The sequence below is a fragment of the Sabethes cyaneus genome, chromosome 2 (assembly GCF_943734655.1).
Source record: "Sabethes cyaneus chromosome 2, idSabCyanKW18_F2, whole genome shotgun sequence".
NCBI lineage: Eukaryota > Metazoa > Arthropoda > Insecta > Diptera > Culicidae > Sabethes > Sabethes cyaneus.
The window spans coordinates 179663581-179683873 of NC_071354.1; the positions used below are offsets into that span (position 1 = coordinate 179663581).

The 20293-nt window shown below is 40.6% G+C and overlaps 1 protein-coding gene across 6 annotated transcripts in view; it reads left to right on the forward strand.

The window, feature by feature from the left end:
* LOC128738885 (collagen alpha-1(XVIII) chain) overlaps positions 1-20293 on the forward strand; it is a 591219-nt gene that overhangs the window by 15344 nt on the left and 555582 nt on the right. For 4 of the 6 annotated variants that reach the window (XM_053834344.1, XM_053834348.1, XM_053834349.1 and 1 more), the window contains exon 2: positions 5614-6234. In XM_053834344.1, the coding sequence (XP_053690319.1) occupies positions 6230-6234 (5 nt within the window). In that variant the 5' untranslated portion in view covers positions 5614-6229. The remainder of the gene's footprint in view (positions 1-5613; positions 6235-20293) is intronic. The other 2 variants (XM_053834347.1, XM_053834346.1) reach the window with 2 other exon arrangements.

Here is a 20293-nt window from a genome sequence, read left to right on the forward strand (position 1 = left end):
TAAAGCCAAGTTGGATGGATTTAATGAATACTCCAAAAGTTCTTGTGCTGATTTGACTAAAACATACTTACCTTCCGATCCGTGAACTTCGAAATCACTGAAAAGCGACTATTAAAGCATATTATTGAAATTACGCAACTGACTTTATTTCTAAAATTCGTCGTACCGTTTTAAAATCCGTCCGTCAAAATTTTTCATCGTCCGAACTAAAAATCACAACAATTTTAACGAAGCTAACGCGCATGTATTTATGTAGGACGGCATGACAAATGTTATTCTACAAAATTTCTGCAGGTCAGGCAAGTTTTCCTGGCTGTAGAATAACGACAATGCCTTGCGTGAGCTATTTTCATTTATGAATGACGGAAATTAAAACGATTAGTCGATATTGTCCTCTTTGTCGCACGAAAAAACGTAGGAAATTTGGCTGGTAGGACTTCTTTAATGATAAAAAGCATTTAAATAGATCTCAGCTCACTTTGATTGATCGCATGTGATAGATAACAAACTAAAATATTAGGGAATAACTAGTTTTGCAATGTGCGTCAAAAAATGCTGATATTTTTAATAATTTGTATTGGATAAGACGGGAATAGGCAAATACGACGATGTAGCAACATACCCTACTTATTCATTTATTTCTTCGCAAGCGTTAGTAGGAGTAATGATATTAAAAATTTTGCTTATATGCACATTATACATTATTCCTAGGGCTGAGTCTCATTCTAATTTGGATTTTCAACATAATGCTATCAATTTCTTCGCAATTTTGTATGGAAAGATGAATCATGCTAATGGTTGGTCCATTTTTGTCGTAGGACTATGTCTCTTAGGAAGGTAACTGGTACAGGGGGTAATTCCAACAAATCGAAAAATGCGACCGTAACGAAAATATGAAAGATTTTGAACGCTAATATCTCTGAACATCATAAATGGATTTTAATGGTTTAAATACCAATCAATTCATAATAGATGCAGCAATTATGTGCTTTTTATTACAATTTCCAATTTCCAAAAATATTGTTTTTGTTTTAAGGTTTCAACTCGGCTTAAAAAAGCTTCATTTAAAAACCAAATCTGCTGACTGTATGCGTTGAAAAATAATTTCATTGAAAAAGGAAAGCATTGGATATTTGTGGCGTTCTTTAAGCGTTTGTATATGAATGAGCATGCAACGTGCTTCATAGGATGGTAAAGGAATTGCTGTCCAGTTTAGTTTTCAAAGCGCATATAGCAAAAATTGTTTCTGCACAGATTAAATGCGTTCTTCTTATAACGCAGTATGTGCGTGCCATATGAAATTACAATATTCCAGAATGGGTCTTATATAATGTAACTAGTTGAGCCCGAATCTTACGATCTGGAAAATATAAATCTCTGTCAAGAAAACTGCGAATACAATCCATTTGTCACTTTGCCAGTGTTTGCGGAGATGTTTAATCTTTATACATATTAGTTCTTTGACATTTATGTTAAACTAGCTGACCCGATAAACTTCGTATTGTCAAAAATGAAACTGTGCCATACATAAATCCGGGGGGTAACCCCCAGCAGTGGCCGGTGCTTCCGACGGCATGTCGCTGACAACACTCGCGGCCTGCGGCCGTCTCGCCCTGAATCGTCTGGTGTTACTATAGGTCGTTTCTGGTGGTCTTGTTATTGACTAATGTTTTATGGAAGAGTCTATAATTTCTCGAATTCGATTAGATGTTAAGTTATGGAAAAATTTCTGTTTCATTTGTGAGGGGTGAGGAGTGAGGGGTCTATACCATCATAAAATAAATTCATGCCTCCAAAAACCCCCACATGTCAAATTTGGTTCCATTTGCTTAATTAGTTCTCGAATTATGAGGAAATTTGTATTTCATTTGTATGAGAGCCCTCCTTTTATAGGTGCGAGGGGTCATAATTCCCCTCCTGAAGAGGGGAGGGGTCCCAACTCAGCATAGAAAAAAAAATTGCCTCCAAAAACACCCACAAGCCAAATTTGGTTTCATTTGCTTAATTAGTTCTAGAGTTATGAGGAAATTTGTGTTTCATTTGTAAGGGAGACAGAGGTCTTAATTCATCATAGAAAAAATTCTTGCCTTCAAAAACTCCCACATGCCAAATTTGGTTCTATTTGATCGAATAGTTCTCGAGTTATGAGGAAATTCGTTTTTCATTTGTATGGAAGCCCCCCTCTCTTAGTAGAGAAAGGGTCTCTTACCATCATAAGAACCTTCCGCGGCCCCAGAAACCCTTACATGCAAATTTTCACGCCGATTGGCTCAGTAGTTTTCGATTCTATAAGGAACATACGGACAGACAGACAGAAATTTGTATTTCATTTGTATGACAGCCCCTCCTTTTAGTGGGGGGAGGTGTCTCTAACCATCATAAGAACTTTCCTCGGCCCCAAAATTTTCTACATGCAAATTTTCACTCCGATCGGTTCAGTAGTTTTCGATTCTATAAGGAACACACGAACAGACAGACAGAAATCCATTTTTATAGGTATAGATTTATTTCCATCACGGCATGCGAAGATCTTACGATTACTATACTTTAGCTCTAAGATGTTGTACATAAAAGAATTATAGGCTGACACTGAAACAAATAGTTTTTATGCTCGCGTTGGGTTTTATTTAACTAAATACAGTGAACTCTCGGAAAAGTTAATCGATTAGGGAATGGGACGATTAACTTTTCCGAAATATTAACTTTTCTGAATAGTCCTAAGAATCATTGAAAATAATAAAAACAAAAGCGAAAAATATATTCTCGGATACAGGATACACATTTTTAAGTATCTGGAAGTTGTAATGTAAAGAAATGTGTAGCAAGGTCTTTATGAAATAATCTAAGTATTATTCCTTTCAGTAAATTTAACATAATCGGTTATTCTGGTTTACTTTTGAATTTTCGTAGTCTACGACAACGTTTGCAATGTTCGCACTTATTTTTTGTTCCCTGCTGTTCCCTCTTTTGCATTTGAAATTTAATCTGAGTTTAGACAACCAATAAATTCAAACTCTCAGAAAAAATTAAGCCAAAAATTAACTTTTTAGTGTGTTGCGTGAGAGCTAATATTCGCTTTCTGAACAATTAACTTTTCAGAGAGTTAACTTTTCCAATAGTCCACTATAAAAATATTATCTAAAATCTAAAATCTAAAAATATATTCGATTAGTCGAATCGAGCAGTTGAGTTGAGTTGTCAAGTCGAGCAATTAAATCGAGTAGTCTAATCGAGCAGTTTAGTCGAGTAGTCAAGTTGAGCAGTTGAGTCGAGCAATCGAGTCATGCAGTTTAATCGAGCAGTTGAGTCGAGTAGTTGGGTCGACTAGTAAGTCAAGCAAATGAGTCGAGCAGTTGAGTAGAGTAGTCCAGCCGAGCAGTTCAGTTGAGCAGCCGATTTGAATAGTCGAATCGAGCAGCTGAGCCAAGCAGTTGAGTCGAGCAGTCGAGTCGTGTAATCAGTTGAGCAAATGTGTCGAACAGTAGAGTTAAGTAGTCCAGTCAAGCAATTAAATCGAGCTGTTCAGTCAAGTAGTCAAGTCGATTTGTCCAATCGTGCGGTTTAGTCGTGCAGTCAAATCGAACAATCCAGTCGAGCAATCAAATCGAGCAGTCCAGTCGACCAGTTAAGCTATTCAGCTGTCCAGCAGTCGATCAGTGAGGAGACTGAGAATCGAACCCATTGCTACGAAAGCATCCCAAGCAACAATATGAGTTTTATAGTACTCTTATGGTGGTCTTCAAGACCAATTTTGGTCTTAAATGCCATCATAAGAGTGTAATAAAACCCAAATTGTTACTTGGGATGACATCCTGTCTGGGGCCTGCTTTTAGTTCCCGATAAGCCTCTTATGACGTCCTGTCAGAGGCCTGGTTTTAGCTACAGACAAGCCTCTTAAAAAAAAGTAATGTTAATGTTATACTGAAACACTGCGACGTGATGGGCATTTTATATTTCCATATCGTCTGCATTTCCAAGTTCTTTTGACTAGCTTACTGTGAATGTAATGTCATTTACGTGTAAAATGAAACAAAGTGGCCCTAAGTGGGAACCTTGGGCAACCCCCGAGGTGACTTGATTAAATAGATTCAGAGAGAGCATTTTAAAGTCCGTGTAAATACCCTCTACGTGGTTGCACTTTCCAATTGCATTCAGGGTGAAAGATAAAAATTCTTAAAGATTTGGGGCAGTAGTACGGACTTTAAAAACTTTAGGTACGATTCATCTAAGCTGCTGACTTGTAATTTCGATGTTTTACTTGCTAGAAAAAAATTTTCATTTAAAGTTGATTCATATAGTTTAGGAATGTATGTTATAACAGCAATTACACGGAAGTTGCGGATGTCCGATTGTGTTCCATGCAAAATGCATGAGTTCTGCGCTACACATGAATGACTGTTACTGACATTATGTGTTCACTGGGTACGATTCATCTAAGTTTATTCTCAGCCTGCGGCGAACGGGTTCGGCAGCACTCCTGCAGCCCGCAGAACATGCATAAATGAAAACATTGTCAACATTATAAGCTCATGGCTAGGCCACGTGGCTACATGACATAATTAAAACTTCATTTTTTTCTCAGTCACAGTAACGGTACCGCAATTTGTTACTGTTTCACAGTAACGAAAACGTAGTTTAATTGTGGTGCCCATTTTATTTACATTTTACCAGCATTTAATTTGGATGTGATTCCACGTAACTTATTTTGAAATGTGCTTAAAATAATAAAATACGCCGAGTAATTTAATAAACAAAGTTTTCAACCCACTTATATGTTACTGAGAAATGCGAAGTATTCGATTATTTTAAATTTTTTTAGAACGATAAAAAGCATTCCGTTAGTTTTTTTTCTGGTTTCTTATAAACACCTTATGTTTACCATTTCTTCATAAGAAAGTTTCATGTGGAAAAGACATCCCAATACCACTAGGTGAATCGAAAATATCTTCCCTTCCGGAACCGCACACTACTGTGCATCAACAGTCGACTCGAACATCGACTCTGTGCGTAACATCCGGTAGACTGCTGCAATTGTGAATGGTGATGCTACAGAGGAAAACACGGGTAGAATTATCATCCTGCGACCGTGCGAGCGCGCCAGTCAGTAGCAGGGCAGCAAAGGAAGCGGGGGAAAATCTGCTCTCGTGGGAAAATCACGCAAAAGCGACAGCGCTCGAGTGGTTCTGCCAGCGAGTGCTGCTGCAAATGCGTGACTATAAAAGTAGGTACTACCGGCGAAGCGGAAAAATAATAATTAGTGCGACGATGAGCAACAAAAAGCAGAGAAAAAACTCACTGCAAATATATTCACCTGCTTAGAAAAGGATCCCCGCTTCCCGAGCTTTTCCACAGTTTGCGAGGATGGATGGATGGATGGCGGTGGGGAGGATGCTGAGCCGGCCAGATGAGAAAATGAATTACGCTTTTTTGTATTCATTTGAAAAGTGCGCGCGACTATCGAATGCTGCTGCTGTTGCTGTTGTCGGTAGACTGCGATGTGCCGCCGCTCGCTCGCTGCTCCACTCCACGGCACGGTGGTGTTGATTTTATTTTGCCGTTTTTGTGATAATAATCTGAGCCATTTATTATTTTAATTCCCCAACCTCTCGTCAGTGTCGTCGACGACGAATAGCCGCATGACCGGCTGAAGTTCCCCGGTTGATAACAAAAAGTGCTATATAACGACATAAAAGTGTCATGAAAGAGGATTCATTTTTCTGGTGTTATTTTTACTTCTACGCCCGAAGATAGCTGTTATTGTTATTCCTGGGAGCGAGGAGAAAATTGAAACTCCACCGGAAATCGACGTGATCATTTGTTTGCTGAGTAGGCTCTGCAAAAATTATAAAGTGCCATGTTGTGCGAAATTCAAAATAAATAAAATATAAATCCCCTTCGGAATACGGGCCATCAATCATTGGACGGGAATCGAGCCCGTAGTGAGTGAATGTCGCGAAGCAATCTAATTGTGAAATCATCCGTGTAAGAAGTGTAGAATCGGAATCAGAGAACGTGCTTTTTATCAAATCAACAAAGAAGCTGACGCGGCTGCTGCTTGCGTGAGTGACGGTTCTGTGGCTTGTGGGAAAGGATCCCCACTGATAGCCGTACCGCCCCGAGCTGCGCGGTTTCAGTCAGTCCGTCAGTCAGTCAGTCAGTCAGCCAGTCAGCCGGCCGGCAAAGGCGCCACCCTGCTGGGAAAGGAAGCACCCACATAAATGCAGCAGCAATGACGTGAGTAGATCCAGAATTATATTTCTAATGCGGTACAGTATGGTGGGTCCCATATCGTTGCCAGGGAGATTGATCATACGAAGAAAATATGCATGCATATCAATGGCTGGTCGAGATTAATCTCTGAGCGACGGGAGAGGATGATAAATATGTGTTATATTTTATACCTTCTTGTAAACTTGCGGTAGCTCCTTTTACGTGCCGCAACTTTCACTGATGTTTTTCTCATTTCGAAAGAGTTCGTAAGCACGAAGCAAAACGATGGTGTACTGTTTGTTTGACAAGCTGAAGTTAAGATCAAAACGAAGTGCTATTGACAAATTATATATTTTCCATGTTAGTGTCAAACAAACCAAAATATATCAGACTAATAAATGTAATAGGACGTCAATTCACCAGAACGTTTGTCCGTCAGTCAAATCTAAACTATTTACTAAACTAGGTTGACCCGTCGTGGCTAGCCACGATACCAAAACCTTTGAAAATGTAATATAGTTTACAGTTCAGTAGCACGTAAAATTTATTAGTGAAACAGCTCTCAAATTGGCAACCTTCTATTAATTAAAATACATGTACTCTAAAAAGGAAGTAAATGGGGCTTAGATAAAAGGGCAAAAATCTGTCAATCGCGAGGAACGTGCTGCTCGAGGGATTACATTTTGAAAAAGTACTCAATTTTAGAACCGTGTCTCGATTCGGTCTTACCAAAATTATAATTGTAGAAAATATCGATTGAATTATACCGGGCAGACGCTTACTGTCCAATCCGCTATCACTCGATGGACCACAACTACAAAAACAACCTTCGTTTTAGTAAACCGGACAAACTCTTGGATTAGTTATTTGCTTGAAATCGAGTCAATGCAAAACAAAATCTTTGGATATTGGAGATTTCGATTTTTTTGCGACCTAGTTCTTTAAAAAAAATAGAATACGTTTAATATAATTGAAATAAAATACTTTACAGTAAATGTCTAAAGCTACTTCTACTAAATTCTTAAAGTTAGAACCTAAATTTGCGGACTTCAATATTTATATTGAGACATTTCGAGTTGGGTCAGTTTAGCAACAAAATCATGTAACAACACGTTCCATATAAACCACATGTTGGTGAATTCTTGCTTTTTTATCTTCAAAGTTTGAATGTGTTTCTGATAAAACACCAGACTGTGCTGCATCACCTCTGTGTGATCATCCCACACCTAATTCGGGAAGGGTCTTAGCTACGCTGCTCGTCAGAAACTCCGAAAGAAGCAAATGTACGTATAAAGATAGTCAACAGGATATGCTTTTTCTCGCTTTAATTTAGAATGCGCTACTTTCTGATAATCAATTATAGCTTGATTAAATTATAGGCTGTCCTTATCATCACGTGCCAAATCACACGTTTACTCCATCAATCTCAAACGGTTGACGTTTGCTTTAAAAATTTGTTTTAGAATCAAATGTTTTTATTCAAACGCAGGACTTGTTGAAATCAGTATCGCATTATGTGGCAGCCCATCAAATTGCCTATTTCACCCACCCACCCACTGACTTAAATCATTGTTACCTTCACAACGCGTGTTGGAGTCTAGAAATTTTTTTATTCAATAGCTTGCTTGGATCTAGCGTTACAGTCAGACACAAGGAAACTATATATAGTAATTACTAAAGGTAAACTAGTCTCTTCAGGCCCACATTGGGAGATAAACTCCCACTCGATTTATTTACAGCTGTAAAGCGCAAAGCAAATCCCTGGGTTTGATTGATTAAACGTCTTTAAGACGTGACCCTTCTTTATCGACAGACTTCGCAGCCGGTTATTAGAGTACAGGACAATTACGTGGCTAGTGCAACAATCCTAGTGATATTAACAGCACCATTCAACCAAGATTCGAACAACTGGGCTAACTGGGCTGTGCCCCAGCTTGGGTAAAGAGGAACGTTACACAGCTTCTTGGGCGATGCTTCAATGACATTCCCTTACTTAATTTTCCGTTCTGTTTGAATACTATCAACACCTTTGTTTCATTACTTTCTCTAACCATTTCCTCCATCGATTATGGAAACTACCATTATAAATGATGAGAAAAAAAGTTTGAAGGTCTATTTCGAGCGAAGTAGCGTGTGTCCCCTCTAGTCAGAATACCAAAAATATTGCAACACAACTACCTACTGTACTTACTCAAATTTACTGTTACAGTTATGGTACTTTTTGTCTCCGACAGCCATGCCTTGCTTTGTAGAAAGTTAAAGCGTTCATCTCCACTTGAAAAAAAAACACTGTAGTCTTCTTCACTCATATCTTTCAGGTCGATCACAACGTGTTGAGTTTAAGTTAAGTCTAGTTTAACAAACGGAGTTCCGTCAGAATCTGTTTTAGAACCGTTTTGTGTCTAAAAACCCAACCAGACGCGTCGCTATCTTAATAAGTGGGTTTTGCAGTCTCCTTTTATCCAGCGCTTCTGAGGTTCAAAGGTACATGGGTAACAGAGAGCCACATGCCCTGGCGGGTGTTGTGGGTTCGAATCCGGTTATAATCTCAGATTATAGCTTGGTTCGTGCACCTTCCAGCATTGGACAAAAGGTAGGAGTCAAAACGTCTACTTGTTAAGCGTAGCTACCAACCCCCCCCCCCCCCCCTCCTCACCTTCCGCTCTTTCCCCTCCTTCACCAAAAAATTTTCATTTCTTTCCCCTACCGTCCCCTCATCAATTGTAGAACCACCGTTTCAAAAACTATTAATGTATATATCATATGTGACCGCATTTCAAGGTCAAGCATAGTATAGCATAGTTTGACCGCCCGTGAGTTGCCCGCGATTGATCTAGATCAGCTGAGATTGCACAAAGAACCATCATAATGATGCTTGGGAGTAGCAGATCATTCTCAGTGTGCATTTTATACTGATCTAATTCTTTGTGATGATCAATAGCAAAGATGGCCACGCCCATGCAGGTCAATTTGGGAGGGGAAGGAATGTTAGTCCGACACTTGCTGCTACTAGAGACTCTGCATCATCCACAAGTGTCACAGGAAGGAGTTGTTGTGAGTAGAAAGGAATTGATCTGCATCCACCGAGGCAGGTGGTGCGATCACTGTCATTCGAGCTCGCGTACGATTTGAGGCCGTTTTTGGTTACGTGGCCATTGCGAAATAGGTAGTAGAGATCCGACATATCGATATAGGAAAAAACTATGAGAAATCAGTTTACCGTACCGAAAGTTATGTGCTATCAACATATTCGATTCGTTCAAAATCGCGCGCGGTCAGTTATTAAATAACGGTAGACATTTGTTACTATGCACGAAAGCTGTCTTGAGACAAACGAGTTTATTTTGGCAATTAAATCGAAAACACTGACTGCGCGAGATACCTTTTGGCATCCTTCGATCATAGAACTTGCTTAAAAACTCTGACTACTTTATTAGGGAGTTGTATAAAAGCTATCAAGCTTTTGATATTTAATAATCATATGATAGAAATAACGCGCGATGGTAACCGATTTTCCGATTAAAATGGACGTTTATAAGATTTCAATAAAACTTCCGGTTTGTAAACGCGCCATTGCTGAGCACACTTAGCACACAATGAATTCAAAATGGCGTTCTAAAACAACTGCTGTCGGAAAAATGCAACGAGCGAGACACGAAAACAAACGATGCTAAATTACCATACGAAAAGATTCTCAGTATGTAAGCACCGGTTGTATGGGACTAACCATTTCTCGGACAAGTGCTCGGTTGATACAGACGTACATCTCGTTTTGCTCCTGAAGAACATTGTGAACAATAGTACAATAGAACAATAGAGCTCATAGACGAACTAACATTCTCCGCATTAGCGTGGATGCTACGGAACAATACACCTTCCAATATGATGATGGATCGCAGACCAACGTGCAAGTTGATCATGCTTATCGTATCTTCCAGTACGTACATATATTCAATCTACCATCTTAAATAGATGAACAAGAAATCCAATACGTTCTTGGACAATATGGCACTATAAGGCAGCACGTTAGAGAACGATTCCCAAACGAACTGAATGTCAATATATTCACTGGTGTGCGAGGCGCGCACATGGAGATATCTAAGGAAATACCAGCACATCTCTACATTGGACACTTTCGTGCTCGCATTTTTATGAAGGTCTGAAGAATAAATGCTTAATGAATAAATCGAAGGCCACAAAAAATCTAGTTGTCCGAAACTTGTTGCCGCTGCGTCAGAAACTAAACCACTACAACATGCTAGTGGAACTACACTTGGAAGACCCGCAAAACCGATAATCGACATAGCCGAGCCAGATCCACCAAATATGACAATACTGACATCGAAATCCCGCAGTACGAGAAGTCAAGTTGCACAAAACGACGAACGAGCATTACCAGCTCAAAATAATCCAGTAACAATCGGTAATAAGCATGCTGCTCTTCTTGATAGTACCCAACGGTCATCGAAAGTAACTCAGGATACCCAGCAAGGCCGCGCCTCCGACCACGTGATAGTTCTGAACAATGAAAAAGCACTATCGAAAGCTAATACTGCAGCCGACAATATACAGCGTAACTACATGGACGAAGAAATCAGTGAACAGGATAGGGCACTCAGCAAACGAGCTTTGACGACTTCATCGGATGGCTCAGACAACGACGAGAACCAGTTAAGTAAGGCAAAAGAAGTCTGCTTTGACAAGCGAGTGGTCGTGGGTTCGAATCTTAGTAGAATCAAGCCATTCTCGATGTCAAGTGACTTTAGCATGGGTTTATTCTCAGGCCCCTCCATTTACCCTTCCTTCGTGCTGAATTCTATATTTACCCTCTGAAGCCTCTTAACAGTGCAAATGTCCCTCCTATAGTTAAGTGTACTGGTCAGAGGTACGAATGAGTCCTCGCCAGGGACGGCTATAATATGGGTAGTGCTGGCAGCGAGGAATAAGTGGGTAAAGTAGATTAAGCTTTGAAGGAAGGGTAAACCCCAATACACGCAAGCACGCATAAAATTTAATAAGCATATCGCTCACTCAATAGCGATTATAGCAAAAAGAAATGCAGTGCAGGTCATACAGCAAACACCCGGGCGATATTACAATAGATCAATTATACTGGTCGCAGTAATGAGTCCACACATGGAAAAAAAAAAGGCAAAAGAACAAGGCAGTAAGTTGGCGAAGAAAGCAAACAATCCATTTAGAACTGCAAATGACACAAAAGCGACCAAGCCAAAAAGAAACAAAAAGTAAGAACATCAGTCAATAACAATATTAGAGGCTGCCTCATAGACGATAACTTTTATGAACTTATCGCCCATGCAGACGATATTTTTGTCTTCATCGTTCATTCAACAATAATCAATAATTTTAGCCGATATGATAAAACTAAATTGAAAGTCAAGAAATCTTTTTTGCCATAGAACATAGAATCAAATTTTGTAAATTTTTTTTAAATAGTGTGGACATGGATAACTAACACCATATAGCAAAAATTTAAACTAGTAGTAAAGGATCCTGAACAATTACTTTATAAAACTTCTATACTTTATAAAACTATTATACTATTACAAATATTTCACAATATAATGCTGTATTATAGGATGATGTTAAGGTAGAGATTATTTTCCGTCATTAGAAATGAATTTATAACTGTAAATATAAATTGAAACGTTAAATAAATGTATACAGAATAAAAAAAAGTGAATATTCAGAAATTTTCGTGTAAAGCCAGTAATTAAGAAAAGTAAGATCAAAAATACAACTTTTTTATAAATTAAATATAATGGTAATGGTACTACATAGTGAACCATAGTTTGAAAATTTATATCGAAAAATATTATGCACATGCGAGATTTACGGTGGCTTGAAAACCTCGCGACAAATTTAAATTTATTATACCTGAAATTAAAAATCAGGCACAATGAACTGTGCCAATATAGTCCCTAAATTGATAAGCATTTCTTCCTATCAACACTAATATGCAGATATATAGCGCCCTGCCCGCGTATATGACCGCATTTCAAGGTCAAGACTAAAAATATAAGATTAGTCTGCTTCCGTAGTGCCTGCTTCATAATAGGCCAGTGTTTTACATTGGACCTTAGTTCCGATGCATTGGGGGGTTTATGTTCTTGGGTACGAAAGTGACCTGTTGGCTTCGTACCACTCCAGGACATCCTTTGAATAGTGGCACGAAGCTAGATTGTTACCGTTCGTAACATTTGTATATATGTTGTCAATAATTGGTATGATTTGTCATCGATTTCATTAAATAGTCTCCGGAGTACTAAATACGGCCATTTCAAATATACACAAAACAAATAGGGTTAGAGTTAAGCACACACTACACTAAACACGAAAAACGATAACTGAACCGGTTCAAGTTCAGTTCAGTGGGTGGTTTGAAAAGGAAGTAGAAGGGAATAGTGAAAGAGATGGCGAGTAAGAGGGAAATTAAGCGATAATTTCAGCAGGAAAGGTAATTGGTAACGAACCGCGGACAGAAAGACATCGAAAAAGACGAAACACGTGATTATAGAATGAAGATTAAAATTTCAGTTAAAACTTATATCTAGATCAAGTATTTAAAAAGAGTTAAAGTTAAAAAACAGAGGAAAAGCAATCGAATCAGGACCCGTTGGATAAGGCTAAAACCGATGCTAACCGAGGAAAGTGATTCCGTAAGGTCATTCTCGGATCACGTAAGACGTCGCGGTTAGCTTGGATGCTAACAAATCCGCCCGATATTGCATATCTCGGAAAACTGTGAGGTAGAAGATCCGCTACTGTCCAGCCGTTCTCCACGTGTTGCCGTTTGACGTTACCAGGAGAGCCATTCACTAAAATCGACTACCGTTAGAGCATCGGGACCGGTCAAGGTTCCTAAAACAACGTCGAAAACCCCGATCGGCGTCTCTACGCCTTCCCACCACGTGTCACCTTCCGGCACAAGGTTCAGCCAGTTGCTGGCATCTGTGATTGCCTGCACCAAGGACCCGCAGAAGGATAGCACGCGTAATCCCATCGAAATAAGAAATAGCCAACTGTTGGGATCTACTGCGAGCCTGCGATCCCGAAGTCTCCTGGAAGAGCCCCGTGCCATCGCACCATCATCCTCGTCGCCCTGTCATCGTCGTCGCCGGCAGTAAGTTATACTGAACCACCCACACATACTCGTACACTCACACACAGCTTCTTGTAAAAGTTAGGGAATTAAAAGGTTAAAATTATACATAGCAACTTTTTCCTTTCTTACACTTATCACAAGTCCTGATTAACGAACTAGGCCAGAGCCGACCTTGAGCCGTAAGAGTTTCACGCTCGTGCTCGGGTGTGAAAAGAGGTCGTGAGCACCCACCCCAGACGGTCCCCAGTGGTTCGACCAGGGACCAGGGGTATAGCAGGTGGAACCCCTCTGGTTCCGCCAGTAACAAGATTCGCTAGCTTGCCAAATCATGTATTTCTTGGCAAACTTTGAAAGTTTCTGCATCCTTACTACCTCCGGAAAATCAAACATGTGCTGGGCGGTGAAGTACAGTAGCCCCGGAAGCTGCCGGAAGTCTGTCTTGACGGTAGTCTCATCATCCATGATGAAAGATTTGAGAATTTTCCAGGTGCTTCTTCTTCTTCTTCTTCTTCTTCTTCTTCTTCTTCTTCTTCTTCTTCTTCTTCTTCTTCTTCTTCTTCTTCTTCTTCTTCTTCTTCTTCTTCTTCTTCTTCTTCTTCTTCCAAAAAGAGCCGGGGTGGCTCGTGCTGTTTCAAGCACTCGTCTCTATTCAACTCGGTTTTGGGTCACTCGTCGCCAATTTCCTAGTCGTCTCAGAAGTCGCAAATCGCTTTCGACCTAGTCGAGCCATCGTGCACGTTGGGCCCCCCTGTTCCTGGTGCCAGTGGGGTTGTTGAAGGGGACTATTTTCGTCGCACTGTCGCCCGGCATCCTTACGACGTGTCCGGCCCACCGTAGCCTGCTAACTTCCGCTAGATGTACGATGGAAGTCTCCCCAAGCGGTGCCTGTGCCAGTGATCCACACGCCTCCGCCGCTCTCCGCTTGCAGTTTGTACTCCTCCAAATATCGTCCGCAGCACTTTCCGCTCGAACACGGCAAGGGCGCGTATGTCCTCCGTGAGCAGCGTCACGGCTTCAAGTCCATAAAGAACTAGCGGTCTAATAAGGGTTTTGTACATTGCTAGCTTCGTGCAGCGGCGTATGCTTCCTGATCGTAGCGTTTTACAAAGGGCAAAGTAGGCCCGATTTCCCGCTTGGATGCGCCGCTGGATCTCCTTACTAGTGTTGTTGTCCGCGGTCACCAGCGATCCCAAATACACGAACTCCTCTACCACTTCTAGTTCATCGCCGTCTACGGTTACCGTCCGTGGGAGACGCGCGTTTGTTTCCTTTGAGCCTCTTCCTTTCATGTATTTGGTCTTCGACGCATTTATTTTTAGCCCAATTCTCCTAGACTCCACTTTCAGTCTGGCGTAGATTGCCTCCGCCGTCGCAAAGTTCATGGCAATGATATCGAAGTCATCTGCAAAGCCTAGAAGTTGGCTACTCTTGGTAAAAATCGTACCTCTCGTTTCGATGCCCGCTCGTCGCATCACCCCCTCAAGAGCGACGTTGAACAGCATGCAGGATAAACCGTCACCTTGTCTCAACCCTCACCGCGTCTCGAAGGGACTCGAGAGTGTCCCAGAGATGCGTACGAAACATATCATTCGATCCAGTGTAGATCAGTCGCGTCAATTTGTCCGGAAAACCGTGCTCGTGCATTATCTGCCATAGCTAGTCACGATCGACTGTATCGTATGCTGCTTTGAAATCAATAAAGATGTGATGCGTGAGCACGTTGTACTCCCGACATTTCTGCAAGATCTGCCGGATAGTAAAAATTTGATCCGTAGTTGCGCGAGCCGCGATGAAACCCGCCCGATAATTGCCTACGAAACCTTGTGCTATCGGTCACAACCGGCGTAACAGGATCTGGGAGAGTACCTTGTAGGCGACGTTTACCAGCGTAATACCGCGATAGTTGCAGCAGTCTAGCCGATCACCTTTTTTGTAGATGAGACAAACCACTCCTTGCATCCATTCCTCCGTTAGCTCTTCCTCCTCCCAAATCCTCGAAATAACCCAGTGTAGAGCCTTTGCTAGCGTTTTTCCGCCATGTTTATAAAGCTCTGCCGGTAGGCGGTCCTTCCCAGCGGCTTTATTGGTCTTCAGCAGCCCAATTTCTCGTTTGACTTCTTGGAGATCAGGTGCTAGGAATCCGCTACAAACAATAAAAATCAGAGGGGTTGTGTATAAGACACGACCGCATATTCAACGTAGGACTACGCAAAGTTAATGTAAAGGTGCGTTTAGAATGGGCAATTTTGGCTACGTTGGGAATGCGATATGTTGCTAGTTTTTGCTCAATGTTGCTTCTGTTGCCACCTGCACATTTGTGGTACGTCGCCATAGTTACTTGGAAACATCAGCAACTGTTAGGAACAATTGCATGCCACTAGTTGCCAATCTAGACACACCTTACTAAAAACACTTATGAGAAAATTGATTGCTAATGGAAATCATAATACTCTTCATTGACAGTTATGATGGTTCTGAAAAGAACCATTTTGAAAGTTTAAAATTGACTGAAACGAATGGATTGGCTAGTTTGTGCTGTAGAGAAAAAGCATAGTGTTAGCATTACAAAAGCATTACATTACATTACATATTGCAGAACTTCGCATCGTGTAAATTATAAGCAATCTGACACATGCTGAACTGTTATTTAGAGCAGCGTGGGGTCGAAATCAGACATCATGATAATGCTGATAATTTGAGTTTTCTGTTTGACACTATGAATTAAAGTAATGTATGGTATAATCATAAATGAATTCTTTTTCTTACATCTGATTTCCAGTGGCAACATTATTGAGTTGATGTCGCTTGTCCGAATATTTCAACTGGATTGTTTAAAGGGTTCAAGGGAAGAAACCACATTGTCACATTGGCAATTATTAAAAAAATTGATTTGGCTAAACAGAAACTTACTAGCCGTTAAAATCAGGTACATCATCAGGTGTCATCTCCTTACCGGTTGGTAAGGAAAAGCTCCTGGCACTAATGTCGATATGGAAATAACTTCATTATTGTCCATCCATGTTTCGCTGAGCGCAAGGATATCTGCCAGTTTGAGAACCGCATCGGTTGAAATATCTGCTGAATGTGCGTGCGTTTAGACTCTGTACATTCAGGCTCAGCAGTACAGCAAAATGGCTTACGTTAGATATAAATTCTAGAAGTTCAGCATCTAAAGTAACCAATTTGTGGTTTTCCAGGCGCCTAAGTTCCGTCCGTAATTCCTGGATTCTCGGTGATGCAGTTCCCTTGGCATGGTAAAACTTTAATATGCCTCTGTTATTCGTCAAGTACAATCCTTCAATCGATGTAACTCTTGACATTCCCACGTACACCAACTGCTGTTTCTGACCCTTACCATACTCGTACGCGGTTTCAGAAAATGTGCCGCCTTGACTCTTGTGTAAAGTAAGAGCATTCGCACCTACTAAAGGAAATTGTATAATATTTATACGCCGGAGCGGTCACCTCACGCAACACTTCAACGTTGGAGGGACCAGCTATTTCGTGCGATGCACCATCTAACGATGTATTGCCCACTTCAGAATACATTGAATCACTACGATTTCCTTTTCTTCTCAAATGGTAGAATTTACAGTTCTCTGCCACCGTCAACGCTGGCCTCTTGCTGGTCCAGTTAATAATGTCTGCTCACGGACTCGCTTGCGGTATTTACGCATATATTTTGCTTGAAGCAATTAAGACATTGTAGAATCAGATGCACAAAATCACTCACTTCTCACTTAAATTGATTGTATGTTGTTAATAAAAATTGCATATGGTAACTATGGCGACGATTGAACGAATACTGTAGGGAATTTGGAAAAATTGTTCAACTTTACGTGGAAATTCCAGAAGTTACATACAAAATACAATCTTGTAATAAAAACTATACAAAAGGCTGATATTTTGTGATTCGAATGGTATGCAAACCATAAAAATATATTCAGAATTGACTGAGCTGTAAGCGTTCAAAATCTATCACTTCGTCGTGTCGCGGTCATTTTTGCTTCTCCAACGTGCCACCCTATTAAAGTAAGACGTAGTCCTACGTCAAAAAATATTCATGGCGCTTTGGAAATTGAGACGCATTTTCAGCTTAGTCAGCCGAGCACTACTGTTTTTTGAAGAACAGCTGATGCAAAGACGCAAACGGGGTAAACGGGACAAATAGTGAAACCCTTTCTGTTGTGAAGGACTTTTCATTAAAGAGGGTGTAAATGTGCAAGTCATATACGTCTAATGATATCTTTTAAATGATTTTATTGTATGAGCTAGGACCACAGAACAGAAGTGGAAGTCCGAACGATTCGGCGATCAAAACTGGTAACAGAGACTTTTTTGTTTTTCTTTTTCTTTGGGAAGGTTTTCGCAAGGAAGCGAATAACAGCAATATAAGCAGAACGCTCGCTGCCAATCGCATAGCAGATTTCACATGCTTTCGTGTGCATTCGTATGCGTTCGTGTGTTTTCGTGGGAAAAAGTGACCCGCTACCGCCACGTTCGCTAGTATCTGTAGAAAGTAGCATGTACGTGTTTGGATTTCTACTTCCACTTCTGTTCTGTGCTAGGACTGTTGTTTTGTGATGTCATTCACTAAAGTAGATACTAAAGTGTCAAAATTATTTGAATGTTCGAATTTTCATAAATATTTTATTGATGATTCTTCTTGGCAACTACAATTGAGCTTTAAATACTTTAAAACACGATGTACTTCTAATGGGCAATTTAGCTTCACTCTACCATTATGATTGAGACTACCGCAATAACTGCAAAACTCGTGAGGTTGTAGTCTTAATTGCTATCTCTAACAGATAGCTTCAAAACTCTTATGAAATTTGCATAGAAACTTGTCATAATAAAAACACCAATACGATTTAAATTATAAAGCTAGGTTTCATATTTTATAATAACTGCCGCCGGCAAGGTAACGAATAAATCAATTTTAATTATTTGCAACTATCTAATAACATGTTTTGCTCAAGTCTTAAGTCCTCTTGTTTGCTCAAAGTAATCAATTCACATTGTGTAAATACTGCCGTATGTGAGGCGCCATTAAAACACAAACTAAGTTGAATCTCCTATGTGCCGTCGTATCAACATCAAGTGCCCTATAATAATCATCCGGAAGTACAACTTGCGTTTACAGCCTTGAGCGACAGTCTAAAATCACACCTTATCCTCATGTTTCCCCAGGAGCAACAGAAGCATTCAACAATTTCAAACCACTACTACTTAATCCATTACCAGCAAGGAACCATCTATTTTTACAGCCACTTTCAGTCACATAACGACCCGCCCGCGACAGTCGTTCAGTTTTTATTCAATTTCGTTTTAGGCCACCCGTCACTCCCGTCTGATTTTATCGTCCCATTCTCACACTAACAGTAGACCTCTACTCCTGACCCTCTCTTGTATGTCACCCTCTTAGGACACGTTGTTGGTCGGAATCGGATGACGAACCGAAAACGCCGGGAACGACCGAACAAAGACTTGAGTAGAATGTGGCACATATCACACACTAAACTGGGGTTTACTGCGGACGAGTGCGTTTTGGTCCGGTTTTCCACTAAACTCCATCAGCAGCAACTCCCGACAGCAGCCATTCCCGTTAAGCTCCTTTACAGTGTTATTGCCAAAATTTTATGATTATTAACTTTGTCACATGTTGGCCTGTTATTGCCTCGCTACTGTTGTTGTGTGCCAACAACGCCTTAGCGAACAATGCTCCAACAAGGGAGCAAACGGATGCTCCGAAAGATGCAAGACAAAACCAAACTGACGCTAAGTCAGGCGAACCTTTTTCTAAATCACGGGAGCTTTTCCGGCCTTCCGGTCGGGTTGGAAGAAGCTCCACTGAGGAAGCAAACATTAGCTACATGCAGTCAGTTGCTCGCGAAACACGCGTCTTCTGGTAGAGAAAAACCGGTTAGGGATGAATGAGATGTTTTATACTGTAGCATCTCGAAACAGGATAAGAGGACCGACGTTTATCAAACCGCCAAAACCCGGTTTTGCCGATCGTTTGTTTAGCTATACATACATATATGCCAAGGCAAAAATGAACAAAATAATCCCGCCCAGGGAATGGTTCCAGTCGATGCTGTCGGTAGTAAAAATAATTAAGTGAGGCCTATAAAATCTCCAAACGTAGCATAGCATGCGACACGGAAAGGCTATTTTGGCTTTCAAATAAGATTAGAGAAAAAGAAATACGATTAGCTAACGATGCTAACGGAATCTTTTTAATTAAGCACGATAAACGTGGAGCAATGATTAACAAAGTGACACTTTGGCTCGTTGTCCGTTGATAACTCTTATAACGTAATTAGTTGAAGGCGAAATCCCATTGTCTTTGAATTAGCCACAAGAGCACTATGTATGTACTTCACGAAAATAGAACAATGATTAATCTGCAGCCCTGGCTCGACCCAGCTCTCCAATATGTAATAAGTCGGGGTAAGTATAGCCACATATAACATTCCATTCCAAACGGGTTGACGCAATGGAGTGCCGTCATTTGCTGATGATGAAGCATTAGGTTTTTATAGTACCACATGCGAGCAGAGTAGCGAATTTGCATATTTAATAACGCGTACACATATTACTCACTTGATCTGGAATGGCGGCGACTGGCATAGGAGGCATGCATGGCAACCGAGTAGACACGGGTGCATCGGGTGGTGCGGAAATCAAATTCCGTGTTTGTCACCCTGACAACTTCGGGTATGACACAAATCTGACCCTGGGGCGAATTGCAACAATCACGTCGCACCGGAGAGCAGCGTTTGCTTTTTAGGTGTCCTTCCAGAAGCATAATGGTATGATGTTGACGCACATGGTCGGGTACACTGATAGTTTCAAGAGCAAACTGATTTTAGCTTTTGGAGTTATTTGAAAATGTATTTTATTGGGGATTTTTATTGCGATAATGGGGTAATTTAATTTATAAATGGTACA